At 48.4% G+C, this 26,052-nt stretch overlaps 1 protein-coding gene across 4 annotated transcripts in view; it reads left to right on the top strand.

Moving 5' to 3' along the window:
- SLC38A10 (solute carrier family 38 member 10) overlaps positions 1 to 26,052 on the top strand; it is a 46,798-nt gene that overhangs the window by 7,654 nt on the left and 13,092 nt on the right. For all 4 annotated transcript variants that reach the window (XM_054046952.1, XM_054046951.1, XM_054046950.1 and 1 more), the window contains exons 4-11: positions 2,338 to 2,431; positions 3,917 to 4,060; positions 6,366 to 6,490; positions 9,984 to 10,086; positions 11,115 to 11,297; positions 13,259 to 13,370; positions 13,914 to 14,020; positions 22,162 to 22,318. In XM_054046952.1, coding sequence (XP_053902927.1) covers positions 2,338 to 2,431; positions 3,917 to 4,060; positions 6,366 to 6,490; positions 9,984 to 10,086; positions 11,115 to 11,297; positions 13,259 to 13,370; positions 13,914 to 14,020; positions 22,162 to 22,318 — 1,025 coding nt within the window. The remainder of the gene's footprint in view (positions 1 to 2,337; positions 2,432 to 3,916; positions 4,061 to 6,365; positions 6,491 to 9,983; positions 10,087 to 11,114; positions 11,298 to 13,258; positions 13,371 to 13,913; positions 14,021 to 22,161; positions 22,319 to 26,052) is intronic.

The following is a 26,052-nucleotide window of genomic DNA, read 5'->3' as shown; positions in this document are numbered from 1 at the left end:
CTTCTTCTGAAAGCCTCCCTTGACACCTGGAATTTGGGCTGATCGCGAGCTAAACTACAGTACTTGAACTGTACTGAACTTTCACTTGCATTGTCTGCTTTGTAAGACGTTCATTCAGACAGTTGGGTCGGTAGCTCCCTTTGTTTCTGAAGGGAGAGGCAATGTTGTCTAGTAGTTAGTGAGGGACTGGGATTCAGGAGACCTGGGTTTCATTCCCTCTTCTGCTACACTTATTATGAACCCTTGGTCAAATCACTTATGGTGTGATTTACAGAGGTGATGAACATAACACTGAAATCACAGAAATTGGGTGCATTTAGTACCTCTGACAATCAGCCCATTAGCCTGCCTTGTGCCTCAGTTCCCCCCTGTCGACTAGGAGTAACACTGATCTGCCTTAGTAAAGCTCTTTGAGATGCAAATTAATAGAAACAGTATCTGTTCGGGACAGTGGGCTGGGAATCCTGATTTTCATTTAACAACAGCCTAGGCCAAGGTCTCTGACTCTTGTAACTATAACATTTCTGTTCTTAAAAATGCGATTCACAAAGCTTCAAAGGACACATAGTAGAGCTGGAACAGTCTGGTTGGCCTTACGTCGCTGTTCCAGGTGAGGGGTGGCATTGCAGCCCATTCTGTAGAGCAGAGGGTGATCTGTGGAGGTCTGGCTGATGTCTTGGTTCTGGCCCTCCTCCTTATTCCCAGCTGCTAAACTGCTGTAAGACAGCTAAAAACACACCAAGTACTTTTCTAATGTTACTTTTCCATGCAAGCAATAGCTGTGATTATCACAGGGATATTATATGATCAGAAATGGGAGGTGAAGTGGTCCATGCAACCATGAATGGGAGGGGGAAGTGGTTCATGAGACAGTGTCCTCATTAAAATCTGGTCAGCCCTGTGCAAATGTCTGCAAACCTCTGTACTACAGTATAGATTTCAAGCGCAGTCCATTACTGCTGATTGCGGAGTGAGCTAGTCTTGGGCTCCAAATACCTCCCTGTACCCTCACGACTATGATCAATGTTTAAGAAATGCAGAATTGTCATCTTCAAGGGACACTCCCAAACTGAGCTCCCATCCCTGGCTCCCAACAGCGGTTAAACTAACTCACATGCTGTTAGCAGAACTCTGTGGGTCCTTGGCGACGCTACAAAGACTTTGCACACAGGAGGAAGTAAACTGGATGGAGCTTTGTTGGCTTTGGCTACACTAGAAATCATGTGGGCAGTCGTGTGGGTGGACTTGTGCCTCTGTATGTGGTCCCATTGGGGTTCCACTCAGGGACGGGCTCTGCATGCCTGGATACTGTAAACTCCTTGAGTGCCAGCCATGTTCTCAGCACTGAACAGGGCACAGAGATGTGCAACAGGCTTGCAAAACGTAGGGTTTGTCTACATGGAGACCTTCGGGAAAGCCAAGCTGAATTAACTAAAGGTGTCAGTTTAAAGTGCATTAGTTAAAACATATGAAACCCCTGTGTGGATGCTCTCATTTAGAAGTCAAGTGACTTTAGGCCATGCCTATACTATGAGGATTGTAGCATGTAGCTTTGGCTTTGTAGTTATGCTGGCATAACCCGGTAGTGTAGACGCAGCCTGCAGTGACGGAAGGGGTTTTTCCGTTGCTGTAGGAACACCGCGTAAGGTCCCCGAGCGATGGTAGTTAGGTCAATGGAAGCATTCTTCCATGGACCTTGCTGCATCTACACCAGGAGTTAGGTTGGCATAGTTACTGTGCTCAGGAGTGTACCGTAGCTATATCAACCTACATTTTAAGTGTAAACCAGACCTTAGTTTGGTTTAGCTTAATTCCCTCAACTACTCCACTTTAAATGTACACCTTTAACGAATTAGGCTTAGCTCTCCTGCGTGTCCAACTGTAGACAAGCCCTTGTACTGCAACTGCTTAGAGTAGAATCCCAAACTGTTCCAACTGACTTTCGCTCCACTTGGTTGGCCTTCATTTGCTATCAGTGGTAACAGCAATGGGAGCTGTGGTGCAGGTGAAGAGTCAGTGGCCACTGGCATTTTAAGAACTGTGCCGCCAGATCCCTCTGAGCTGGGGACAGACAATAGAGTGGTTAAGACGCCAGTGTCTGGTCTACACTCCTACTGCCACCAGGGCAGCTTCACGTTTGGTAGCGACGGCGAGAAATTTTCCAAAGAGGAGTCCAGTGTAGATGTAGCCATGGTGAGGGTTGCAAAATGCTAATCCTCTAGGAATGCAGCCGTTATTACTTGCAGGTATGTGGTAAGTGCTGCATTCCAAGGGAGTTCTCTGCTCCAGAGTGGAATTTAGATGTCAAGCTTTTCATTTGTGTGTGTTTCTTTCCAGCATGATTGGGCTGATGTTGGGAACGTGCATTGCTTTCTACGTTGTGATCGGTGACTTGGGATCAAACTTCTTCGCCCGGTTGCTTGGACTACAGGTAAACTTACGATCACTTGTACTTGTCCAACAGTTTAACGAGACTGTGATTGTTGGATAAGTACATCATGCAGTGTGTGTTATGATGCGACAGAGAGCAACCCGCCTTAATAATCTCAGCAAGCTACATCCAGGTAACTTACTATTCTCCCACTTTAAAGCTTAATGGCAAGTGTCATGCACTAGAACATGAGAGCAGCTTGCCATGTCAACACCTGGGAGTTCTGATGCACGTCAGACAGTGGGATGTATACAACTCCTGACAGGAAACAGCACATGAATCAAAATAACTCTGTTAAAATATGTCTCTGTCATGAAATATGTGGCCTGGTGCAAATCCCAAGTCAATTTTCTGCAGGAGTTGGTACATTCTGTCCCTCTTCATTTGCTCAGCCAGAAACTAAAAAGCAGTGACATGATTCTTCTGCCCAAATCCTCATCCCCATTTACCATTCTAGTTCAGAGTCCTCCTCCTGCTCCCAAACGATAGTACTTTGGGGGGTGAAGAGGAAGGATCAGGATACCTCAGGCACGGCTGATCTCTTCACCTCTTCAAATTAAAATACACGCAGTGACTCCTCCCCTGCCCCACTTGATGTTGATACTGTTTCTGAGAATGCCTCTCCCTGCCTCTGATGGGAGAGGCACTCTGTTCCCTGGCACGCAGCTCGCCAAGGGAATAGTCCGCAGCTTTTGGAGCTGGGATGGGGCAGGCTGGGGACGTGAAATGGACATGTCCCAGGATCTTGGCGTGCCTGTTATCTGCTCCAGCCTGATGCTGTTAAGCTCTGATTAAGGAACTGTGAAGTTAAAAAGATGCATTGTGGCTGCAGCCAAATTAGTTATTAAATATTTCCAGGCATTTCAGAGTGTTCTGCTATAATAAATACCAATATGAGTTTCTGATTAATTTTCTGGATCAGAATTTTCAAGACTTCCATTTCTATTCCTCCCCCACCCCCCATTTTTTTTTTTTTTGACGCAAGGTTAATTTTCATTTATTGGCTGCAAGTACATACAAAATATTCAAATCGTCTGTGTTTGGATTATTGTTTAAACCCCCAACAAATCTGCTTTAGAGCGAGGCTGTCGTGGTATATAGAGCAACAGTGGCACCCAGTGACTGTCTAGGTTAATCACAGACCTTGCTAAGGAAATAGCAAGCTCTCTATCTCCGAACCTTTTCTTAAGGTCAGGAGCATGTAGGGTGACCAGATAGCAAATGTGAAAAATCGGGACGGGGGGTGGGGGGTAATAGGAGCCTATATAAGAAAAAAACCTAAAAATCGGGACTGTCCCTATAGAATCGGGACATCTGGTCACCCTAGGAGCATGTAACCTCAGATTCCTAGTCTCTTCTGTTTGCTTCGTGTCTCCTTCTTGGGGATAATAAGCTATTTTTGTCGATACGGGCCCATGAGTCCCAGTTAATAAAACTGGGAGATCTCTGCATGCTCTTTACATCTGTTCCTTATGCTTTTTTCAGGTAACTGGCAGCTTCCGGATAATCCTGCTGTTTGCTGTCTCCCTCTGTATCGTCCTTCCGTTGAGTCTCCAGAGGAACATGATGGCTTCCATACAGTCGTTCAGTGCTATGGCGCTGATCTTTTACACTGTGTTTATGTTTGTGGTGAGTATCAATGGCGGGAAGACTTGGTTTCGTTAGTGGGGAGAGAGATGGTGGTTAATTCATCTGAAAGAGGTTCTGATCCTGCCAGCTGTTCCGTCTGGGAGGGACCCCTGTATGGCAGCCCAGTGGGGGTCTTCGTGGTCACAGGGGTTGCCCACCAGGAAGAGCATGCAGGTTCGGGATCCAAGTTTGAAATACACTACTGTATTCTTTTCTGTTAAATATTGCTGACTCCGCATGGGATAATTGTTGCTCTGATGCCCACACTCCTATCCACATGGAAATAAGAATATACAGCCATATTGTATAGGAATTGGCTAGCATATCTGTCAGTCACTATGAAGTCAATACATTGTGACAGCTTAACCAGATTGTGGCCTGCATTTCTCTGTGTGTTTACGAGTACTCTGCAGCTTATAGCATTCTGAATTTCTGATTACATTTAGGGACAGGAGATGAGGGAAGACCTACACGGCTGCAAAATGAATTCTGTAATGTAATAGCTTTTTTCCTTAAAACTCATAAAACCTTGATCTTTAGGGAGAAAAATGATTATTTTTAAGGACACAAGTTTTTACACTGCTTGCAATTTTTGTATCAGTGGTAAATGTCATTGAGCCAATAAGCGTTTTCCCTCCTAAATGGCAGCACATTAAATTGCTTATGCAGTGAAGACCTCATGAACACACAGAGGTGGTGCAGGAAAAATGTTTGGTTTTAGGCCTTATGAAAAAGCTTCATCTTGAGAAAACTGGTACCAGCCAACTTGGCTAAATAGGAGGCACTGATGAGTTTCCGTAGCTTACTGAGTTGTACCAGCCTAGAGGAGGATGTTGATATATTGAAGAAGGTTCGGAGAAGAGCGACGAGAATGATTAGAGCATTGGAAAATATGCTTTATAATGATAAACTCAAGGAGCTCAATCTATTTAGCTTAACAAAGAGAAGGTTAAGGGGTGACTTGATCCCAGTCCATAAGCACCTAGATGGGGAACAAAAAACTGACTCTTTCAGTCTAGCAGGCAAAGGTGTAGCAAGGTCCAGTGGCTGGAAATTGAAGCTAGACAAATTCAGACTGGAAATAAGGCACAGTGTTTTTAACATTGAGGGTAACTAACCACTAGAACAGTTTACCAAGGTCTGTGGAGGATTCTCCATCACTGGTAATTTTAAGGTCAAGATTGGATGTTTTTCTGAAAGATCTGCTCCAGGAACTATTTTGGGGAGGTTCTATGGTGTGTCTTATACAGGAGGTCAGACAGGATGATCACTGTGTTCCTTCAGGCCTTATAATCTGGGAAACTCATCAAACGACACCATTAACTGTCAGTGGAGACTTTCATTCTCTTAATGGACAGCGGTACTGCTAGTCCCGAGTGTTCAAAATCATGTCAGGTTCCCAGAATATCCTCCGACTTTAAGAAATAGATCCTGAGTTCTTTTTATCTGGCCACCTGATTTCTGAGCTCCGAGGCTGCGCTTTGGTTGCCTCAAACTATTCTCCATAAGCGTGAGGGCTCGAAACGAAAGCTGTGATCATTACAATCACGTGATGCCAGGAGCTGGGACGTTAAGAAAAACATCAAATGTCATTAAAGTTGGCAACGCTGACAGAATCTCTAGGAGTGTCAAACCCGTTCAGACTAGATTATAAATGTTCCCGTGCAACCAAACGCCCATCAGTTCCCTTGTCCATGGCAGAACAGCTCTCATAACCCATCTCTGGTGCTTCTGCTTACCTCCTTGACGTTGACCCTGGTCTTCAGAGCACTTGCATTGTCCAGGGGGCTTGGTTGGGCAGTATGCAGGTGTCTTGTCTTATCCGGGTGCACCGTTGCCTGTCATCCATAGGTAACATTCTCCTGTGTCTGCTGCTTCCAGTTTCTGTGGCCCCAGCTCGGGAGCAATCCGATGAGCTGAGCGCGTCCCTCAGGAACTGTTCTAACTCTGGTGTGTGTGTAGGGGGGTCGTGGTGCCTGCTAGCAGGATAGCATCAACCAGGGAATGGGATATGCCTTTTAAAATACCCTGATCTGCTTGGCAGCTGGGGTGACCCATACCGATCAGAGTAGCTGGAAGGTTGACTAACCTGTGTTGACGGTGAGGGGCTGAGACCGGGAAATCTAGGGAATTAAATATCCAGCTGTGAGCTGCAGGGGAAGTTACTCAAAGCCTCTTCGTCCTCCCGATAGAGCTGCCTTATGCCTGCCCTCCCTTGCTGCCTGGCAGCGTGCTCAGTCCCCTTAGGTCTGGTTTGGCGTCTCTGCTCTTTGGCTCTTAACCTCTTTTTCCCCTTTGGCTACAGATTGTGCTCTCCTCTTTCAAACACGGCCTCTTCGGTGGGCAGTGGCTGAAGCGAGTCAGTTACATGCGCTGGGAGGGCATTTTCCGCTGCATTCCCATCTTCGGCATGTCTTTCGCCTGTCAGTCGTAAGTACCTGCTGCTCTAGCAGTTGTCGTGTGGAGGGAGGTTTGTGAGGGCAAAGGGTCCCAAGGATCCGAATGGGATAGCTGGAGTGTTTTACAGCCCACTGAAGTACAGCATCTCGTTCAGTTGTGACTCTCTTGTTACCTCGATGGGGGAGGGAGTTAGGTTTCACTCAAGAATTATTGTGCTTGAGCAGTTACTTGTTCATAAAATGCATTGGGTCAGGTGAATCCCTGGTGTGCCTTACGTTGCCTTCCTTGGACTTACACCAACTATGAACTTGACCCATTGCTTGAAAATCATGGTTTCATCTCAGGAAAAGAAACCTGGTTGTTTCCATCCTAACCACCGTCAGAGCTCCCCCGCCCCCTGGGCAGCCTTAGCCTCACCAAATGTAGCTGAAAATATTTAAAAGAAAATGGCATAATTCTTGACTTCAGCTTGTTGCTTCCAGTTGCCCGCGTCTTTTAATGAGGCTTGGGTTTTTGGGTGCACAGAGGCCTGGTGCTGAAGACAGGGTTATTTCCATCATTCCAGCAGCATTCCCTTCTCCACCAAAATGACAAGAGCCAGTGATTCATGCCTGGTTGAAGCAGCAGCCGGCTCAAAGGAGATGTGTCAATCCAAATGTGGACACAAAAGAGACCATCAGCATGAGGAAGACTGGCAGAGCTGGTCGTTCCAGCGAATGCGCAGCATGCCAATAAGAAATTAATGTGACAAATAAAATTTGTTCGTACTGCTGTGTTTACACCCACCTGTGAGATCCAAATCATCATTTCCCACTTATCGTCTCTCTTGGCAGCTTTGTTTCTAGCAGAACACGCTCCAGTCTTGCTGTTTAATGTCTCCATTATAATTGGCAACAGAAGTTGTGTTCTTTTACAGCTTTACCTAGTTGCCACTGTAGGGTTTTTTTTAAAGAGAAAATTGTCCTTTTCTTGTGGTGGCCTCTTAGTAACCAGTGCACATTTGTAGGGAGTTGGAAACCCAGCAAAATTCTATGGTCTGGACTAGTGTGTGCGTATATCTATCTAAATATAGATTCTGTTATACCACTTAAATGGCAATCCAAACCTACAGCTAAAACCTAGATTTTTTTTCCCCCAAGCACCAGAAAAACATGCTCTCTGCAGCCCACGTGATGTCACAAGCATATTCTTCTCTGACTAGGGGTGTTTAATTTTGCTGACCTTCCAATCACCTTTAGAAAAATACATAATTCTAACATAAAAAACATATTCCTTCCCTCCAGACTTATAAATGCAACATACAGTGGTGACAAGCAGAATGCACCATTATTCTCATTTACCTTGAATGTATGATCATACTTGTAGATTCAATTCCCCTGCCCTTTGAAATGTATATTAGCATTGCTGAGCTCAGAGAGGTGTCCTACTTTCAACCATTATGTAGTGTAGTCTAGTAGATTAACCAGGGAACTGAAAACTAGGAATCCCTGAGTTCTGATACTAGCTCTGCTACAGTCTACCGGTGTGACCTTGGGCAAGTCTCTTAACATATGTGCCTCTGTTTCCCCATCTGTAAAATGGGTTTATCGTATTTCACAGGAGGGTTGAGGATTAATATGACTTGCACCCTGTGCAAACCCATTATCCTAGGTTCTGATGCCAGTGAAACTGGTGTAACACCATTGAGGTCACCAGTACACCAAAATCATCATGTGGTCCATTGGCTGCTATGGGTTTGGAGTGGCGCTCAGGGTCCAGTGCAGCGAGGTGCTGGGAGGTCAGTGGCAGCTTGCGGGTACTCATGATTCAGGATAAGACCCTGAGTCTAGTCAAAAACCGAGATGGGCTTTACAGTGGGGATGAAAATACAGATTCACAGGAGAACGGAACTAGTTCTAGCCACCTCTGAAACGAACCCAGGGTTCTCTCGCTCCAGCTTGGACTTGTCTTGCTTGCGCCCTCTCTCCTTGTTCTCATCTCAGGAACACAAGAACTGTAAAGAGCATGTGGTCTGAATATCTTTCTCAAACCCAAGCTGAGACATTATATTTACTTGATCACCTGTGATGTGACGGTGCCTAAACAGCATATGACGCATTTGTCAGGAGAAGGCTTCTGGTCTTTCATTGGCCTTCCGCACGACCGTTCCCGTTTAAAAATAAAACCCAAGCATGTCGGGACGTGCTCCTGGCCGTGTGCATGTCAGACGCCTGCTCCACCCAGACGGGTTTTTGACTGGCAGGGCGGCACGGGGGCATGTGGTCTGGATTTGAGGGACTCTGCAGCTGTGACTAGAAACCCAATATGACTAGATGGGCACTGCAGTTCGACCACAGGAGGATTGGTTGCAACTAGAATTCACGTGGCACTTCCCCCCCCCCCCCCCCCAATGCCGTTCTGCGGCATTGCTCATAATGTGAGCCTGGACTAGAGAGCGGTGTCATCGCACACACTGACGGCTCTGCCTCCGCTCCGCTCCACCCCCCACTGGGCCTGCTGCTATTTCGGAGGAAAGTCCATGATGTCTGGCAGTTGCTATATTAAGGGTTTTTATTTCAAGATCAGTGAAGAAGTTAAATTCTCTCACAGGGTCACGTAGGATTTAATCTCGTGGGTCCCCATAAATACATGACTCTCACAGTGCTATACGTATGGTCTCCTGCACACATCTCGATATGCAGTTTAAAGGGACAGCCCAGTTTCCTTTGTGCAGAACATTTTGGTGCACTAAAGGTTAAGATTTTCCCAGCTTGGCTTCCGTTTCACACACTTTCTTTTAATGTCCATTGGAGTTGGGGGTACCCCCGGCCCGTCTAACTTACCCCGCCTCCCCTTGCTCTCTCAGTAGTACACAAGAGGTGGCCACTTGGATTCATTAGAGCAACAAGAGGTTAATGAGTTGCTAAAATATGCACCTGATGATGTAGAAAAAGTGGATTCCATGTGTGTTCCAAGTACATAAATACCCCCCAATCCTGTGTAATTGACGCTTCCAGTGTTCTCTGAACTGGGCTCTCACAGCGGTGCTGAAATATGCCAGGCACTGTATTTAGTTCTGTTTGTTTAACTTTTCTTTTAGACAGTGTGATGCTCTAACCCTCTTCCCGCTTTTATTCTGTAAACACTGGTTGCTTTAATTATCCGCACGGAGCGCTCCAAGAACAATAATCTCCGATGTGCTGCCTGGACCCGTGCCACTGGTGTTTCAGTGGAACAAACGGTCATTCATTTTGCAACACTTTTGAACCAAGATGTTTACATCACACATTTAACTCCACGTGGTGGTGGGGGATGGGGAGAATGAATATTTTTGCAACACTTGAAACTGTGAGTGTTCTGAAATCTCTTGGCATTAGCAATATAAATTGTGGACTAGCCGTGTGTTTACGCTCTGTGGGGGGAAGGTGTCGGAGATTTTTCTCTGCTGGGCTGTAGCAAGAGAACTTAGGGAATGCATTTGATTTTGCATCTCTCTGGAAAGTTTCCTTGAAACTGCTTAATCTGTTAACCTGCTTTTCTGCAGCCAGGTCTTGCCGACGTACGATAGCCTGGATGAACCGTCCGTTAAAATAATGAGCTCCATATTTGCCTCCTCTCTGAATGTGGTCACCACCTTCTATGTTACGGTGAGAAGCCTCTACCCTTCCTTTCTCCTCCCTTTTCCCCTGCCTCCCAAAAAAGTGACTTTTGGGATAAGCTTTGGAGCCGTCATGAGATGGGCCGGGCATTATCTGCTCTAGAGGATGAAGTGTCTTTTTGCTGAAAGTGAAATAAAATGGAAGGGGGCCGCACTGCAGATGCACAGAGGTGTTCAGAGAGCCCGGGGTTTTGGAACAATAGGTCCCATTGAGCAGCCCTGGAGTGGGGGTTTCAGTCTCTTCTTTTCCATGTGAAGTGGCTGGGTCTCGGTCTTCCAATCATGTAACTGGAAGTGGAGATGCCGTCCAATGAGCTGCCGTCTTTAGAGAGAGCTGCCCATCAGCCTGTTGCAATTGGAAGGTTATAAAGAAAGTTATGCCTCATAAAACTCCAGTTAATAAAATCCAGTTAATAATTCCCAAGAATAGGCTCCCATGTGAGCTAGGCGGCTGCATGGGATTGTATTACAGCCTCCCTCACTGAGGGGCTCAGGTTCATGGGACTCGGTAGCCATCTCAGCTGCAATGCTTAATCCCACTAGCAAACTCAGACCAATATAAGGCGCTGGGAAGGCAGCTGCTCCGCTCCCATTATCACCCATTCCAGGGGGTCCCCCAGTTAAACCCAGGCATACCTGCTCATGATGTCAGTGGCTTTTAGGCGAAAGCTCCTCCAGCCACCTAGTTTGATTAGCGAAGATATCCTGGCTAGGCCGACGGGAAGATCTGCATTGGAGGAAGTTGCCACATGGTCCCCTCTTAGCTGGGCATTGCCCTGTTTTAATTGACATGCTTTGCTCTGTCCCACTTGTCTGAGTAGCTGTGGGGCTTTGCTTCTCTTCTGAAAAATGTCAAGTACGTGCCACTCCTGCAGTCACTCCCCTCTGCTCTCCTTGGCTTGGGAAGCAAAGTATCGTACATGCTGCCCCAGTGCCATAAGGGTGGGTCCAGTGGGAGCCCCTGGACTCGGACTCCTGATGTTCAGAAAAGCACTCCCTTCCTTTCCCCCGGCGCAGGTGGGATTCTTTGGTTACGTGAGCTACACGGAAGCCATCGCTGGGAACGTGCTCATGAACTTCCCCTCCAACCTGGTGACGGAGATGATTCGAGTGGGATTCATGATGTCGGTAGCTGTTGGGTTCCCGATGATGATTCTGCCATGCAGACAAGCGTTGAACACCCTTCTCTTTGAGCAGCAGGTAAGACCCTCCTGCAGGCTGGTCTTGGCCCTGCACCATCCACCCTGTCACTTTTCAAAGGGCCACCTTTATTTTTTCCAGTCGACTGCACAGCTTGGTTGATGGCACCGTATTTCTGATTAGCTGCAGATACTTGGTATTGAGAGTGGATGAACCCTCAGCCCCATGCACTGTATTGCAGCTTCCAGTGAAACTGTAACCGTCTGTGCTGTGCTAATAGGGGCAGCACGAGGATCCCAGCAGACCTGTTTGTAAATCTGGCTCTGTGGAAACGCGACTGTTCTGAGCAGTTGTTAATATGCAGCAGTTCTGGAGTCTTGTCCTCCTTGCAGAACACAGAATAATTGAATGGGGAGAGGTGAAACCGGAGTGAAACCCCGGCATTTGCTCTGCCACCCCCTAAATAGAGGTCTTGTGCAGTGCTCGTTACCTGCCCCACACCTGGCTTATACCAAGTGTCGTGCAGTACAGAGCCGAGGTTGTTCTCTCTCGGAGGAGGAGGAGAGGAAGAATTAGCCATTAGAAAGAGAGGACGCTCCTTATTTCCTGCTGCTCAGACCTAAATCCCAGCTCATGTCCATATCTAGCTCAAGCTCATGGTCCCCATCTTCAGAGCTCTGGACAGGTTCACTCCTCCACATCTCTGCACCTGCTTCTTCCTGCTCTCTTCTTTAGCTCAACTTTGCACCTTTAGCGATCCTGCCCTGAACAGTCAGTCTCCCCTTCTCGTAGGCCAAACGTCCCCCTCCTTCATTCAGATGCTTCCGTTCCATGTCCTGCTTCCTCAGAACTGTTCAGTGATGATCAGCTATAGAAATACAACTTAAACTACATCACTCCTTCCTGCACTTTCCCCATTCTTTGAGGCAGGCCTTCTCCCGACCGGGGGTGTATTTTGTGACTACACAGTCAGTCTGATGTCTGCTGGCAGTGACATGTTCTCCTCGGTGTGTTGTACAGCGCTAAGCATGCTGTTGGTACTCAGTAAATAACGGTGAGAGATTGTGGGAATGTTCTGAGACCTTTGTGTATTCAGCTAAAGAGAAACCTCTTGGGGCAGGAAATAAACCGCATGCAATTTAGCGCTCCAGATCCCGTCGCCACTGTCCGTACGATGCCCCTTGGCTCTGTTCTAATGTTCTGAGTGGTGGTGGGCCCAGCTGGTGAAAGGAGTGTGGTCTGGAGCAGGAAGCCATGGAAATCGGGAAGTCCTGAGGTTTAATCCTGACTCTGCCCAAGACTGGCTGGATTATTTTGGGCATGTCGCTTTGCATTTGTCTGTACAATGGGGAGAATGCTAACCCACCTATCTCCTAGGTAGGTCACGTGTCTCAGTTCATGCTTGTGCAGAGCTTTGAACACACACTGCTGTGGAGATGTGGAGGGGTGTTTTTAGCTGTGGGGACCTGTTGTGATCTAGGAATGGCACCAAAAAATACCATTGCCTGTTTGCAGAGCACAGATTCCACTTGTTTTACAAGGCAGTGGTGCAGAACGGTTTCCCGCTCCCCAACTGCACTCCGGTGGCAACTTGCCGGAGCAACAGCCGGCTTCCTTCCCTACTGACCCTGGGCCCCGTCTCCCTCATGTCGTCACCACCACTTGAACTTTCTCAGGCACTGGCCTCTGCTGGGTGTTGCCTGCAAAGCGGGAAGGACAGTGGAGGAGGGTTTGGGCGCTAACGTTCCGAGACGCCGTTGTCAAGTTTACGTTCCGCACAGGATGTGAACTAGCAGCTCTGGCAGTTCTTGTGCAGGTTCGAGTTGAAGCTGCACATTAAAATTGCTCAGCCTCTTACTGGGTACCTAGGAAGTCTGTTGCATGGGCAGGTGAAACCATCACCGTTCGAGTGCTGCATTGTCTTGTCTGGCTTATCTAGCAGGACACTCTGGGTAATCGCTTTAGAGACCTGCGGGTGCGAAGCAGGGGCTTAACTCCTTGTTTTTGGGTTTATTTTATAGCAAAAAGACGGCACCTTTGCTGCGGGGGGTTACATGCCACCCCTTCGATTTAAAGCCCTCACGCTGGCCGTTGTGTTTGGAACCATGGTTGGAGGCATCATGATCCCAAATGGTAAGTGCAGAGGTGGGGTAGAATAGAGACTGAAGCGCCCAGTTGTTGTCCTTTCTCCCCGTTCCTCGTCACCATGTTGTTCGTGCCCCGCTAGATCTTGTGTTCTCCAGAACACGGTTATTTATGGCTCTTTGGTCCCGCACTCTGGCATGTCCAGCTAGCACTGGTCAGGTCTGCATGCTCCCTATACACAGCCACAGAAGCCTGCGGAGGGGTCATTTGCTCTCATGGCACTGAGCGGGAGCACGGAGACCTGCAGGGAGGGGGACTGGGGAGGAGCTGCCCTTGCAGAGGGAAAGCCCGTCAGGGACTTGCAGCTGGTTGAAGTCATTAGAAGGTGACTAAGTACTTGTGTGCTGCATAAATTACAGTGACTAATTTTACCCCTGTTCTAGCTCTCGCTGGCTGGAGGCTCCTGTCGTATTCTAGTGGGTTGCTCAGAGCTGCAGTCTGTGGCACCGGGCCAACCTCCCTAGATGCTTTCCCTTCCTCCAAGGATTTTGCATACCTTTATTTATTATTATTCTTGCTCTTTCTTGCCAGTGGAGACCATCTTGGGCCTAACAGGTGCTACAATGGGAAGCCTCATCTGTTTTATCTGCCCAGCTCTTATTTACAAGAAAATCCACAAGAATGCCCTTTGCTCACAGGTCAGTGCTGATGCTAATTGACTTCTCCTCCAACTCGCTGTAGAGCCTGGGAACTTCGTTAGTTTCACTGCAGCAGGGGAAACTTGTCAACTCCCCCCTCCCCCATTCAGGTGGGAACTGTTGTGGTCTGCTGCGCTGACCAGAATAGGAGTTGTCGCTCAGAAAGCAGTGTGCCAGCACTTTTATCTCTGTAGCAGCAAGTGAAGCAGTCACTTTACATGTGAAATGTTGTTTACCAAACCCAATCCAGTGGGCTCGGGGCTGTAGTGCCATAGAATGAGAAATCCGGGTAGCATATAAAACCGTAACGGGCCTTAAGTTTCAACCTGTCTGGGCTGGGTAAAATAAACAACTCTTCTCTGCAGGGGGGTCCTTGCTGCTGACCCTCAGCTTTCTGGTTTCAGCCAAAATACTACTACTCAAAGGGAACACACGCACAGAGGTGTTGCTGCAGGAATTGATTTCTGAAAAATCGGGGTCATTCAGAGGCTATTGGTAACTTAGCTTTTCCCTTGCTCCAGTTTGGATCAGCCTCCTAGGGGACAGAAACAAAATGGCTCTTGGCTGGGTTTGATTTTCTATCTTGCAAACTCAGATTTTTTGGTAATAGAGCTGAAATGAACATGCTTTGGTTTTCTCTCACAGTAACTTTATCTTCTAAAGATGTTTAACAGGCTTCTGTTGGGGCTCCAGCCTTGTCAGTCCCAGGGAGTCAGATTTGTTAGTTAACTGCAAAATCCACAGGGGGAGAAGACATTTTTGTGGGTCCTACAGAAATAATGGCTTTTTCTGTTTAATGACCTGTGGGTTGCAAACACACGAGACTTTTAAAGCAGAGTGTTGTTTTTTTCTATTGCTTTCCTTTTCCATCGTCTGACACACCTTTCCTGCTCTCACTCTGAATCCTGACACTTGGGTCCTACTGGGGCTGGGCTGAGACCCCAAAGAAAGGGCTGAAGGCCCACCTGAATTTTCAGGGGAACAGAAGCACTTTCAAGGGTTGCTTTTCACTCCTGCTGAGCGGGGCCCTTCTCCGAGACAAGTGACCCTGCCCTCAGGATGGGCTGAGCTGTTAGACAGGCTGCCTGGAGGGGACAGTCAGCTGTTCTCAGCCAAGCACTGAGACTGCACGGCCTGAAATGCTGGTCAGGAGAACAGCAAGGCAGATGGCTGTATCTTACAGAACTCCCCACCACGGCATAGTGGCTTCCGCAGAGTATGAGGTCAGCAGGTTACCTAGGGGCTGGGGATTCATCTGGCCTATCCTTGAATCAGCCGTTGGCCATCAGGTTTGCATACTTGCTTTGCCCTGTTCTTGGAAGCATTCCAGCAGGGATCCGTGCCTCGCTGAAAAGAACAGGGTGCTGCAGAACTTCTCCCCAGGCCTACAGCTTGAATGCTGGATTCTCTGCCCACCCTCTCCTTGCGCCACTTCTTCTGGAAGCCTTGTTTCATTTCTTCCAGGAAGCTCCCATGCAGCACTTCTGCTCTTTCACATTCCTTTGGCTTTTTCCTCCCTCCTGAGAAGCAGCTCTGCTCTCTCCCTCAACCTATCAACAGATGCTGTGGTGAGAAGTGAGAATGATGGGGGAGAAGGGGCACCAATGTGACATGTTTCCCATCCCTGGACAATAAACCTGCTGCCCTCCCTCCCTGCATGCATGGTCCATCTTCTGTCTAGTTACCAGATCTGGTGGGTTAAAAAAAAAAAAAAAAAAAAGATTTGAAATTCATCTTTATGGGCCTCTTACTTTGTCTAAAACACTCATGATGTGATTCTCCCAGTGAGAGCAGTTCTCTCCCCGTGCCCTCTGGAACTGGATTCTGGCTGTGTTATTAGTTACCGTGCCCAGACTCTTGGAAGCCTGCAAGCGTTTGGGGGACTCCCTGTCAGGCAGAGCTGAGTTTTACATGCCTGAACACTGAAAGGGTGGCACCATTTAAACTAGAAAGTGGAGGAGTTGGAAGAAGGGTTGAGAAGTTCTTTTCCAAGGGGGTGGGGCGTTCGCATCCCCAGATGTTTCTGTTGGCCAGCAAAGGGCGTCTAATTCTGCCAGGGAGTTGTTAATTATTACAGACAGCTGGTCAGTCAACAGCTGGCAGCGAGCCACAGTCTGGGAATTGCAGCTTGGATTAAGCTCTGGGGGTGGCTTAGTTAAAAGGCTTGGTGTGTTGGAAAGATGATCAGGTACCAGCAACAAGGGGAAGTTTAAAAGCTTAAAGCCAGACTCACAGAGGTGTGAATGAATCGGGAAATTGCCCCCTTTGTTGTGGTCAGCGTCATCAAGCGTGTCTTGTAAAGTGCAGGGCGCTCTCCGGCTCGGCATGGAACGGCAATGGGGCCATGGCATGTAAAGCTGCCATTTGGGAGAGTCGGGCCAGGGCTGCTAAAGGTCAGGTTAAGGTCTGTAAACAAAGGGTTTAGCTTCTGACAGGAAGGTGTTGGCTTACATAGTTTGTTTGCGAGGCCCTTTCTGGTGAGGAAGTCACTCTCCTCCCGGTCTGATAGACTGGGGGAAATGAGGCACAGAGAGGCTACCCAAGGTCGCCTAGTGACCCCTCTTTATACCGAGCTCATGGGGATGGAAAGTGGCTCTCTTTGGCTCTCCTGCTTGCTAGGACAGTGGCCAGACCCTGTCGCCTTGCAGACTTGTTACAGTTCTTAGAGCCTAAGGTCTTTGCAGCGCAATAGAGAACCCAATGACTGAGCAGGAGTCTTGCAGTCCTCCTCCATACTCTGATTGCAATTAGCTTTCTCCCCCCTCGGTGTTCCCTAACTGTGCTCGAGGTCCAAAACGGAGAAGGGTTAAGAAAACTTGCTACAGTCATTACCCCGGGCAAAAGCACTTTTAGCTTCCTGCCGATGGCTCGAACACGTCCAGAGGGAAGCACCTTGGGATAGTCTAACTTCTGTACAAAGGAGGAGTTAACACCACTGAGTGACATCAGCAAGCAAAAGAAAGTCTCCTTCCTCAGTGTAAATCCCCCTCTGCCCCCCATGTTTAGAATGCTCCTCATGGTATGTGGGGCCTTAATGGGCAGACACATGTTTCCAAGGCCGTGGCCACGCCTGCCGCTCAGGTTTGCCCGTGTTCCCTCCATAGCCTCACGGTGAGCTGCTGCGGGCGGATGTTCTGCGACGGGTGAGACTTGGCAATCAGCTGTTCAGCAACGCCCCATCCTCTGTACAAAATAATCCGCTCGCACAGACTGGGGCTGCAGAGGGTGACTAACCGGATGCGTCCACCTTTGGGCCTATAGTTGGTTCAAGGCTCCCTGACGGGATGGGGCAATGAGGGGGAGCTCCCAAAGCCTTGCTGACACCAGCAGGAGGCTTGTCCATCACACACAAGTGACTTTTCGGGGCGCATTTGGGCTTTGCCGTCATGTGACATGGAAACGTCTGCTTGGGTCTCTGCTCTTCATTGTCGTTCTCTGGCAGTCCCCCTGCCATGACCCCGCAGTGATGCAGGAGCAGCCCGACTTCCTTTATTCTTATTTAAGTGATCTCACTAAGATCTTGTAATTCTCCTCTTGGCATTACGGGAAGCCCAACAAGGGAGATAAATGGCTTTTTTTTTCTTTCCCCCTTGCATTCCAGCGAGGTCATTCTGCTGTTCGACTAGCTGACTGCAAATGCTGTGTCAGATCCATTACCTTCATGGGTAGTCACCTGCAAATGAGGGTGTTTTAAAAATTAACCCTTTGAGTGATGTTGCTTGGAACAGTGTTTGATTCTGGGAACTCTAAAACAAGCCCCTCTGGAGGGGGATCATTCAAGAGAGGCTCCATGGGAGTGTTTAAGAGTGTTTTCGTGCAGCACTGCCAAACCTTTTCAGGCAACTGGACCAATTCACCGGACAGAGACCTCAGCTGGAGCAGCCGTTCCCTGCTGCCTTCCACTTGGCTAATTGTACTCTGACTAACGAGCTTTGTTCTGCAGTTGTACCACGTGCTGGACCTGGCCTTAAGCTGAAGTGTTGCTGTGATCTGGCCCCCACTCGCTGTTCACTGCGCAGCATTCCCTTTGGTTTGCTCTAGTCCCTTTCTCCAGGAGATGGTTCTTTGGGTAGTTAGTGCCCTCTAACCACCCAGCCTTGGAAGGTTGCGTTCACATTCTGACACAAATGGGGGCTTTGGCTGTCCCTCAAGTCCCCGCACCCCCGGCTGTGCACACCACATGCTGTGTAGCTTGGCCCAGTTGGTGGCCTTCAGGACCTCTCCAGCGGTGTGTGGAGTGATCAGGGTGCCGGCCAGGCTGTGAAGGGGAAGCTTGCCCATCTCCTTCCCTGCACTCTTGTTGGCTCATGGACAACCCAGCATGCCTGTGAAAGCTGAGAGGCAGAGTTGCTCAGAATGTCAGAGTGGAAGATGTTCGAGGGACCACGCATTGAATCCTGCGCTGAGATTGACCTCCTGGGTTCCAGCCTGCGTTGCCCACTAGGAATTGAATTTTCTTTTAAACCAACAAAACCACCATTTGCTGCAGGTTTAAAACGGTTCAGACTTTCAGCTGTTTCCGATGCCCCGTTTCCCCAGAGAGCTCTCAGGCCTGTGCTGGTGCTTCAGGAGGCCTTTTGCAGAAACACTCATTTCCGCTCTTGTGTTTCCGAAGGCAGGGTGGCAGAGAGCGAGTCACAGCGCTGCATTTATGCAGGAGCGTCTGGGGAAAGCAAATGGACAACGTGAAAACCGAGGGCAGAAATGGCAAAGCCCGCTGACTCTGCGTTTGGCGTACACAGCATGGCAGGATGTCCTGCTCTTTCTACACCCACGCATCCAGGCAGTGACCAGTTGTTGCTGCTTCCTCCTCTTTAACGTCTCTAAGATCTGTCCTTTCCTGTCTGACCACACTGCTCACGCTGTCCAGAGCTGCCACATCTTCTGTCTGGTCTACTGCAACCTCCTCCTCTCTTGATGTGCCCTCCCCCAAGGTACATTCCCAACAGCCGTCTCCCTGGCCCCACATCACTCCACGCCTCTGAGTCCCTCTGCACGCTCTTCCTTCTCCATCCCATCACCTCTGACTCCTGACACCCTTTGTAACACATTGCCATGTCTCACCTCCTCTGTCCACAGACGATGCCAGCCTCCATCACTGGTTTGCCCTCTTCACCCACGAGCACCTTCATGCTTTCTCAGAGGCATGAAACGCCTTTCCCCAACTAATCTGCAAAGCCTTCTCCCTCCCTTCAAATCCCTTCCAAAAGACCTATCTCTCCCAAGACGCCTCTGAGTAACTGTCGCCTGGAAACAGCTACATAGAAGCCCACTAAGGACTTATGATATTTATTTTATATTCTTATGTTAAAATATATTTAACTGTCTCAGTCATCTGGCTGGGCTAGGTCAGCTCCTGTTCATAATCTCGGTTTCCTCATCCTGCCTTCAATGCTCCTTCTGCATATCTCTACACCCTCTTGTTAGGTCTTGTCTTAGTTATGCTGTAAGCGCCGCAGGGCAGCGGGCCGTCACTCTGTATTCACCTAGCACAATCGGACCTGATCCATGTGGGACTCTGGGCACTATCTCAGTATAAAGGCCTCACACGACCGTCTCCTAAACAAACTAGGGAAATACAGTCTAGACGGAGCTACTATAAGGTGGGTGCAAAACTGGTTGGAAAATCGTTCCCAGACAGCAGTTATCAGTGGTTCACAGTCAAGCCGGAAGGGCATATCAAGGGGTCCTGCAGGGATCAGTTCTGGGTCCGGTTCTGTTCAATATCTTCATCAATAATTTAGATACTGGCATAGAGCAAACACTTATAAAGTTTGCGGACGATACCAAGCTGGGAGGGGTTGCAAGTGCTCTGGAGGATAGGATTAAAATTCAAAATGATCTGGACAAACTGGAGAAATGGTCTGAAGTAAATAGAACGAAATTCAATCAGGACAAATGCAAAGTACTCCACTTAAGAAGGAACAATCAGTTGCACGCATACAAAATGGGAAATGACTGCCTAGGAAGGAGTACTGCAGAAAGGGATCTGGGGGTCAGAGTGGATCACAAGCTAATTAAGAGTCAACAGTGTAACGCTGTTGCAAAAAAAGCGAACATCGTTCTGGGAAGTATTAGCAGAAGTGTTGTAAGACACACGAGAAGTCATTCTTCCGCTCTACTCCTTGCTGATTAGGCCTCAACTGGAGTATTGTGTCCAGTTCCGGGCACCACATTTCAGGAAAGACGTGGACAAATTGGAGAAAGTCCAGAGAAGAGCAACAAAAATGATGGACAGTCTAGAAAACATGACCTATGCAGGAAGATTGAAAAAATTGGGTTTGTTTAGTCTGTAGAAGAGAAGACGGGGGGGGGGGGGGGAGTGCATATTAATTTTCATTTACATAAAATGTTGTTACAAGGAGGAGGGAGAAAAATTGATCTCTTTAACCTCTGAGGATAGAACAAGAAGCAATGGGCTTAAACTGCAGTAAGGGAGGTTTAGGTTGGATATTAGGAAAAACTTCCTGACTGTCAGGGTGGTTAAGCACTGGAATAAATTGCCCAGGGAGGTGGTGGAATCTCCATCATTGGGGATTTTAAGAGCAGGTTAGACAAACACCTGTCAGGGATGGTCTAGATAATCCTTAGTCCTGCCTCAGTGCTGGGAACTGGACTAGACGACCTCTCAAGGTCCCTTTCAGTCCTATGATTCTGTGAGTCTGTTTCTATAATAAATAAGAATGATCCACTTAATCTCTGTATGAGGGTCAGTCAGCCTGGTGCTTTAATTCCATCCACTGGTGGGGAGAGCTTGTAGCAAAGAAGCAAGTTTCTTTTGCAAATCAAGACACTGTCTCATAAAGCTATTTGTGAAATATGCCTAGCATAGTCTGCAGGAGAGGTGCAGAGGTATTTTCTGTTTTTGCACTTATTCCTGTTGCTTTCATGTCCCACTGTGAGAAGGGGTGTGTGGGGACAAACAGGTCTTTATGGTGGGGTCCAGGTCCCTTTACCAGCATCCTCGCCAGTGACTCCAGCATAGCCTTTGGCGGGCTCTTTCCCTTCTACCAGCCGTTCTTAATACGGTGACTGCATTGACATGCAAACCAGGTTCCAGGAGAAGCCGTTGCAGTGACAATTACTGTGATTAACAAGGTAAAAATAATACATTGGAGTGTAATTAAATCTCTAAACTGTCAGTGTTGTTGGCCAACAATCCATCCACTCGATTCTTTCAACTGGTACCTTTTTCAGCTAGGGCAGCTGTCAGTCACTTGGCAGCTCCAGTGCTCAAGCACGGCAAACATTCCCTGGGCCTGTACGTACTTTTCAGGTACCTCCGTTGCCACACACAGACACACACCCTGGGAGTATCCCATACATTTCCAAAACTGCGAGATTTCTAAAATCAAAGGTGCAGGGAGATTCTTATCTGTAATATTGGCACATTTGGATGTAAGCTCTGCAATGGCTGATGGCGTCACCTTAATCGTCCAGGCTTCTCTCCATGCTGGTTAGTTCACATTTAGAAAATAATACCCGCTGCTCTCCCTTTGAGTGGGATGAAACCCACAACATTCCTTTCTCGGCTCAACCCAGATACCATCTTGTTTCCCTTTTTGTACTGCTGGAAATAGACTAGTCATGTCCTCGGGCACTTGCACCATGCTGCAATGTTAGGCTGTGGGCAATGTAGGGAGATGTTAACAGTTGATTGGAAAGATTTTCTTTTGATTGTAAAAGCTTAAACCAAACTTGGCCTGACTGTTGTCCTCACTTAACTGATAGAAATGTAATATAATGAGTCGTCACTTACAGTCAAAATGAGCCTCCTTTTAAAAATCCTGTCTGGACATACTCTAGCCTGCCTCACATACCTCAGCTCTGCTCCCTTAGCAGTCACCTCTTCTGGCTGACAATCTGAGCGCTGTCATGCAAGAGCCTTCTCCTCTGCAGCCTCTAGCATCTGAAACAGCTGTTGTGCATCTCTGCTTCACGTTTCAAACGGCCGCTGGAAACTACCTTTCTCTCCCATTTCCCTCTTAAGTTTTTCTCCCTTTCTACTGCTTATTTGTTTCTGTACTTAAATTGAGCTCTGAACTGTTTTTGAGGTACAGTTTGCTTGAAAGATGCTATTCGGAACAGTGACGTTTGCTTCAATGTATGTTAACTTTGGCGCTGACCCATTTGTTGTGCAGCTCATCTTGGGGATCGGCCTGGGAATCCTGGTTCTTAGCACCTATACCACCTTGTCGGTGATGGAGGACACGCCCGTGAAAACGGAAGCAGTGGAACTGGCTGATCCGCTGAAAGAAGCTAAGAATGTAATTGACCAAGATCAAGTCAAAATACCAGGTATGTGTTCTGCGTGTGTTACACTCCTCTCAACCCTGCTCCCAAACGGTCTTGACCCCTTTAAAGCCACTTTTGTTGTGTCACCGGGAGCCTTTTCCAGTGCCTGCATCTCCAGGGCCTCCCGAGAAGGTTTCCAAGGAAGAGTGTAGCTGTCGCTTTCCAAAATGCCTCTTGGGTCTCTGCCCAGGACTTGGGTTTTCTTTTTTGTTCTGTTGTGAGAGGGGCAGCCCTCAGCCCTCCCCCTAGTGACAGGGCTCTGGAACTGCAGAAGCCTTGTAATAAAAGGAGCTCTGTGTGCATGGGACTCGAGAGAGCACTGGACTGGCCACCTGTACAAAGGGTACAAGGAGCCAGAACAGGGCCACTTTCACCATTTCTGCCAGCATATTGCACAAGGTTTCAATAACAGGCCATTCATTGCACTCAAAGGTATGTAAATTTATGGGCACTGACTTTTTTTTGGTTGTGAAGATATAAATTTGGAGCCAGTTTTAGCCCTGACCAAGCCTGTGATTATGCCTCCGCTTTGTTTACTGGTTTGTGTTATTTATTATTTGTTTACTGTGGCCGTTGATAGAATTATGGCCTGACGCTCCCTTCCGCAGCTGCAGGCCTGCTTTGCAAGGCCATCGCTAGCAGGTGTCGATTGACCCTCCCCTGCCCCTCGTCTGTGGTTGTGTTCTGGTTTTTTCAAGTCTTGTTTGGCTTTGTTCGGGGTTTTCTTTTCTTCAGGGCTTTGAAATATCGCGGATATTGAGAATGGAAGCAAAAAAAAAAAAAAGTCGAGTTTTTCTGCTGGAGATTATACTCCCTCCTAGTTGCTGGCACTGTTCCTGGGGAACAGCTTTGAGCGTCTACGAGACAGCGGTGCTGCCTGCGATAACATTCACTCCTGCGCTGCTCCGTCCCTGATGACGGTCAGATTTTATACATCCACAGTGCGCACCTTCCCCTGCACAGAGGTGGCCAGGATGTTCGAGCGGAAGACACTCTCAGACCCTTAATGCACACGTAGTGGGGCCGGGCTGGGAGGAAGGATGCAATTTAATTCTCGAATCTTGGTTAATTTCAGAGCAGTAATGGCCAAAGAGCACGTGTTTGGTTCTTTCACGTTTCGTAACGGGTAAAATAAACAGTCCCGTAAAAGACTGGGTGCGTTGGCGTTTGTCATAGTCGCCCCTCCACTCCATCCCTGTGTTGATGCTTGTGTTCAGTCATAACCTAGGGAACCCTAGACGCCCGCCTACACACATTAGTTAGAACTACTTAGCCAGCATTAGCCCGGATCATTTGCCGCTTTGATGGTGGATTAAATAATCCCACCTTGGGGGAAGACATTTTTAGATTTTAAATTTCCCTGGAGACTAGCCACGCAGCTCTAATGGGCATGTCCACAGCGAAACGTTGCCGATTTCTGCTTTGTGCCCGGTGAGAGCCGGGAGAGGCTCTGCCCTGGGAAGCAGAGTAGGTGCTTTGAAGCCTGGTCCTGTGGGAGGAGGAAGTGATTGGAGGGGACAATGGGCCAGGGAGAGGAAGTAGGACAATGAACTCAAAGAGGCTCCGGGAGCCTTTCAGCCCTGGGTAGCAAGCGGCACGCAGTGTTCCCTGTGAGTGAAGGCTGCTACCCGCTCAGCCACTGAAGCGCTCCTGATCCCTGGACACTGCTTTCTTCACATCTCCACGTGACGCAGACTTGGCTGGCAATGAATTACTCTGCTTTAATCAACACCTTCCTGCCCCTCCCTTTGGCCCTGCCTGGGTTTGTTTTGGGAAGGGGCTAGTCTGTGGCCCTGAAGCCTTCAGAGCAGCTGCATCCTGTAATTCGAAATATGTGCAGGGCTGGGGGCTGCCCTGCTATCACCTGGGTGCCCTCCATCGGACACATCTGGTTCTTATTTCTTGCACGAGGCTTTCCCAGAAACACCTGGCTTCTCTGCAGGCAGCGCGCAGTTTGTTTTTAGCATGTTCTTGGGGGGTTTCCCACCCCCCTTTTAATTGATGAGTTGCCTGGTTGAGGCAAAGCTTGGAGCTGAGCTGAGCCTTTTACCATTTTGCGTTCTCCGTCTGACTCTTGCCTGTCAGCATGTGAGAGGAGTTTTATTGGTCTCTTTGATGTTGTGGAGCCCAGAACTGTACAGACTTTCATTAAAACCCTGCCCTGTGGGCCCTGGGATTATGAATATTAGAACATTGCCCTTTTATGTGAACACGTATTGACCAGTGAACTCTGAATAGTGTTTTCACTAATGACACCCAAGTGCCCATTACGGCCCCTGCCTGTATTGCGTGAGGTTTACTGTCAGCGGCTCATTGGGAAATGTTCTGCTATTCCATACAGTGGGTACGTATGTTAAAAGGTTGCTAAGCTGCCTGTGAAAGCTCATGAAGGCAATTATCCGTTTAAAAAAAAAAAAAGCTAATTAGGCAATTTCTCTCTGTATTTGAAAGCACCCAGAGGGTCTCCTGGGGCGGATTAAGATTTTTTTAATATTTTTCAGCTCCTTACTTGAGTGTTGCGGCTTCATTTTATTTTATTTTTTTCATTGTGCAATATCTTGTAACAAAGGTCTGATTCATGCCCTTTGTGACAGCCACTCCTCGAACCCTTGTGCTTCAGCTTGGTTGAGCCAGGGGTGTCTGAGCCAGTATTTGGCGGGAGGTGCCCCCTAGTCTGTTTCACATTTAACAGGACTTGCTTGGAACTGGGGGTACTGTGCTCAGAGCTGGGTTCTTCCCTTTGCCACCAATCTGTGGGGTCTCGGTATCCATACAGGCTCCTGGAGGCACTGCCACTCGAGCAGCTCAGATTGACTCTGTAGTCTGCATTCCCACGAGAAACCTGCCCAGATCCCACGCTGGTCCCCGCCAGCGGAGGAGCAGGCCCGGCGTGTGTGCAGTGTGGATTGGACCCAGTTACTGTACTCCCTTCGCTCCTGACGGCTGCAGGAACAGCTTGACTGCTGTAGCACTCCCTAGTGCCTTTGTGAGGGAGCTTTTAATAGGGCCTGTGACACAGAAAAGGAACTCTCACCCTGGTGTAATTTTGGTTCGTTTTTACGGCTGGTGTGTCAGGAGACAACTGTGAGCTAATTTCACTGATGCCATTCGATAACCTTGTGAAATCTGTCACCATTGCAGAGCCCGGGGAGGGGCGGCACGGCGCGCTCTGTAATCACTCGTTCCCATTGGCCTTGGAGAGTGTGGGGACGATTCCCCAGCCCAGATCAGGGCTGGACTGTGGGCTAGACTCTAAGTGCTTGCTGTTCAGACATGCTCAGCACCTCTGAAAATCAGGGTCCAAGCCTTTCATTGGTTTTCTGAACCATTCAGCCCCCGATCCCCCTCCACGCCCAGCCCCATAATTGGAGGCTCCGTTTGTAGGGCTTCCATGAAGATGAAACCACTTCAGTACAGTGCTGTTGGGAGCCAGGTTAAAATGCTCAGGTCTGTTCAGGTCTTGCAGCCTTGTCAATGAACAGATTCTTTTTCCAGAAGAGTCGAACGTCGACACTTATTACCTGCTCAGTGTTGACAGTGTGGTCGGTGCTCTCCAAGGCTCAGAGAGCCCCTGCCCAAGGAACTTGGTTCCGCCCGGCATGCCAGCTGATCAGGCTTCCCTGCCAGCTGCGTGCCAGCCAAATCGTTTTGATCGTGTTGAGGCTGGGCCTGCTTCATTCTAACCTTTCCCCTCTCCAAGGCCAAACATCGTGTCGTGCAAAGAGGGGGATTGGGGT

This window comes from Malaclemys terrapin, chromosome 13, assembly GCF_027887155.1.
Source record: "Malaclemys terrapin pileata isolate rMalTer1 chromosome 13, rMalTer1.hap1, whole genome shotgun sequence".
In the NCBI taxonomy this organism is placed as follows: domain Eukaryota; kingdom Metazoa; phylum Chordata; order Testudines; family Emydidae; genus Malaclemys; species Malaclemys terrapin.
Note: the sequence above shows the minus strand (reverse complement) of the source record. Positions and strands in the feature narration are given on the sequence as shown.